Below are 3390 nucleotides of genomic sequence, written 5' to 3'. Positions count from 1 at the left end.
GAGAGTGATACAGCCCAGAGGGCTCTTTGCCAGAGCTGCTGAAGAGATGCTGCTCCCCGAGCCCAGATGCTCGGCTGCTGGTTTCAAACGAGCCACAGGGATCCAGGAGGGGCAGGAGGCACAGGGGAATCCCAAGCTCCGTGCCCCTTGGAGGGATGTGAGGTTTGCAGTGGTGGTGTGCTTGTGGCTGGGGTGGCTGTGGCACTCTTGGCTGCCTTGGAATTCTCAGCCAGCTTTCATGTCAGCCTGGAAACCTGTTGGGCTCAGGCATCAGCAGCAACAAGCCCTCCTGGGGGGGAAATCGGGCACGTGCTCTTTACTTCAGAGGAGACACTCCAGTTTACACCTGGTGAAGATGTGGCCTAGGAAGGAGCTGCTTGTTTAGTCCTGACGGCAGCTCGCTTCAACCGCTCTTTTAAGTATTAATGAAGCAATTTCCATAGAAACCAGCTCCCTGGTGGGGCCGTGGAGGTGGATTTTGGGGGGTGTGCTGAAGATGCACTGGCCTCACCACCACCACACCACTGCCTGTGGTCTTAGTCTGCTGCGTGGGGCAACACGGTGCTTGGTGACGGGCCTCGAGCAGTGGCTCGCAGCCGCTCTCGTGCTCCGTCCGAGTGGAGCTGGGAATCACTGCTGTCCTGGTGACACATCCCGTGCTGCTGGAGTCGGGGGCTTTGCCGGGGCTTTGCAGCTTGAGCTTTGCTGTTGCAGGGCGCGCTTCCAGGCCGTGCGACGTCCAGCATGTAATGAGTTGGGAAAAGTCCTCCGTGAACCACCTGCATGTGCCGTTATTAACAGTACCAGCTTTAGCAGGGTCTTCAGCACCCGGATGCCCTGTGGGTGCTGGGGGAAGTCCCTGAGGTTTTGGGAAAGAATAGGAGGAGGTTTCGAGACAGTCTGTTTGGTCCTTGCCCAGGTGTCTCAGTAAAGCCCAGAGGTTTTTTTTCCCTCCTAAGTGATCCCTGTGGTTCCTGCATGGTGCCGAGGATGCCGGATGCGAGAGTGTGGCCTGAGAGGAGGAAGGGCTCCATCCTGCCGTATCCCTGTGTGACAGTTGGGTGTCCTAGTTGTTAAAGCCAAAAAAGAGACCCCAAAAAAAAAAAAAAAAGTAGGATAAGAGAATGACTCACACCGTGGGCCGTGTCACACCTGTTCTCTCCTCTGTCCCCATGCTCTCTGTAGGTTCGGCGTACCCCCCCAGCTGGCGCAGCGCCCAGGGAGCCCCGGATGTCTGGCAGTTTTCGGATGGAAGTTCAAGAGCACTTAAATTCTGAAAGGAGGTGAAGCTGGGGCGAGCGGCCGGCGGCGTCTCGGCGTCCGGAGGTGGCCTCTGTCCTGCTGGCTCGCCGCATCCCCGGGAGAGCCTGAGGAGTCACCCGCCGAAGGCAGCGCTCCCCGGGCTCCTCCTTGCCTGCAAGACTATCGTATTTATATTTTGTAATAGAGTACAACACTTCTTTGGGGTTGTTTTTTTTGTTTCCTTTTTTTTTTTTGTTTCGTTCATTTGTTTCTTTTTTTTTTTATTTTATTTTCTAAAAACAAAAACAAACGGAAAAACAAAAAGCAAACCCACCCACCAAGGTCAAGGGCTTACTGATGGCTTCAACCAGCTCCCTTCCCCGTGGAAAAGACTGTCTTGCTCTCATGGACAACCTGGCCTGTTGGTTATCCCCGCGATGTGCCATTTCTCGGGAGGCACATCTGATGTGATGAATTAAAAATAAAACAAAACACAGTGTAGGTCTGTGGGTGGGTGGGAAATTGCCATAATAAATGTTGGAGCTTTAGGTTTTGTTTGCTCTGTCTTTAATTTTTAATGCTAACAAGGGCCAGGCGGTTGGTATGACTTTGTACTCCCGTATCGGCTGCAGAGAACCAAGTGCTGAGTTTACACCAGGGCTGGTGTTGGCGCGAGGGGCTGCCCTGTCCCACATAACTAGACCAGGAGTTGGGCTTATGGCCGTGGCACCTGAGTGCTGGTGAACCCCCACTGGTGTTTGGTGATGCTGATTGGGGGGGTCCTCCCAGCTCCCTCCTCCATCACCCACCTCCTCCTGATGAATGCCAGCTGTCGTGTTACATTTCTGCTGTCAAACCACGTACTTTTGGGGCTGGTGGGGTCTGTAATGCCCGTCAGTGTCCGTGCAAGGAGAAGGCAGATTTGGGGAGGAGCAATAGTCTTGCTGTGGAGATGCTGTCAGTGCCAGAGGATGCAGAGCCCTGCCCTGAGCTGAGGGACCTGCTGTCAGGTTGGTGTCCTGGTGTCTCCCATGGAGCGCTCCAGACTTTGCACAAGAGGCACGAGCTTTCCTGCTTGCCAGTGATGCTCATCCCTTGCTTGGAGCTGCTGGCTGGGGGCCCTGGCACTTTGCTGAGCAGGGGGTGGGCTAAGTGTGAGCTCGTGCGCTGTCTGTGATGGGATTTACAGGCTGTAGCTACTCATGTCTGTGCCGGCGAGTGGGAATGGACCTTATTTGGTGAAAGAAACCAGCTGGGTAGCAAGTGGAGTGGCTGCCTGGCCGTGTCAGGCTGCCAGGACACCCACTGCCAGGATCAGCGGGATGGAGCCGAGTTGTGGGGCAGGGGCCAGTGGATTTATTTGCTTCGTGGATGAACTGCGATCTCACTTCTGTTTAGTTCGACTCCTTTCTTAAAATCTGGGTGAGACCCTCCCTTGTGGTGACTCTCTCCTGGCAAAACGCCCATAGGGAAAAACGATGTTGCCTTTTCCATGGGTGCTGGTTGCTCTTTTGTTTTGTTTTTTTTTTAAAGCCTTGGGCTCTAGTTCTCATGGTGGTCTGGGCACAGCACAAGCACAGACACTTTGGTACCTTAAAATTTGGCAAGGGGGCGGGGTGGGAGGAAGGAGCACCTCCCAGGGGTGCCACACTGGGAGCCTGGAGGACTTGGTGCACAGGGACCCAAAGGGAGCTATTGCTGCTTCTTTTAAGGTGGTTTGGTCTTTGAGGTCAAGGTACCCAAAAGTCTAACGCACACCCTCAGCTTTTTTTCTATCATTAGAAGATGTTCTTCCTATCCCAGCCTGTGCTACCACCTCTGTGTCTGCTCATGAGGGGTTTTTGAGCCTTGGAAGGGTGAATCCTGCTGGATTAAGCATCCTATTGATTGTGAGTGCACGACTGGTGGGGATTTAGCAGCTCCATTAGCTACTGGCACTCCCACTCCTGCCCTGGGGTATCTGCGCCAGGCAGCTGTGTCAGATCAGGGCTAATTGAGTTATTAACTGCCAAGGGGGTTGCTCTGCTCTCTCCTCCAGGCTGCAAATCAGGACTCACCTGGTTCATATCTACATCAGGCCTGTCCCAGGCCAGAGGGGAAGCTGCTTTATAAGAGGTTTGAGTGAGCTGGCTGCTTTTGGAGGTGTCT

At 54.1% G+C, this 3390-nt stretch overlaps 1 protein-coding gene across 2 annotated transcripts in view; it reads left to right on the top strand.

Moving 5' to 3' along the window:
* The window catches only part of BCL11A (BAF chromatin remodeling complex subunit BCL11A), a 72711-nt gene extending 71212 nt beyond the window's left edge, over positions 1–1499 (top strand). For both annotated transcript variants that reach the window (XM_039385851.1, XM_027738608.2), the window contains exon 4: positions 1186–1499. In XM_039385851.1, the coding sequence (XP_039241785.1) occupies positions 1186–1277 (92 nt within the window). In that variant the 3' untranslated portion in view covers positions 1278–1499. The remainder of the gene's footprint in view (positions 1–1185) is intronic.
* Positions 1500–3390: the final 1891 nt, after the last annotated feature.

Source organism: Pipra filicauda, unplaced genomic scaffold (genome assembly GCF_003945595.2).
Source record: "Pipra filicauda isolate LSUMZ 115617 unplaced genomic scaffold, ASM394559v2 scaffold118_size2161507_pilon, whole genome shotgun sequence".
In the NCBI taxonomy this organism is placed as follows: Eukaryota; Metazoa; Chordata; class Aves; order Passeriformes; family Pipridae; genus Pipra; species Pipra filicauda.
Note: the sequence above shows the minus strand (reverse complement) of the source record. Positions and strands in the feature narration are given on the sequence as shown.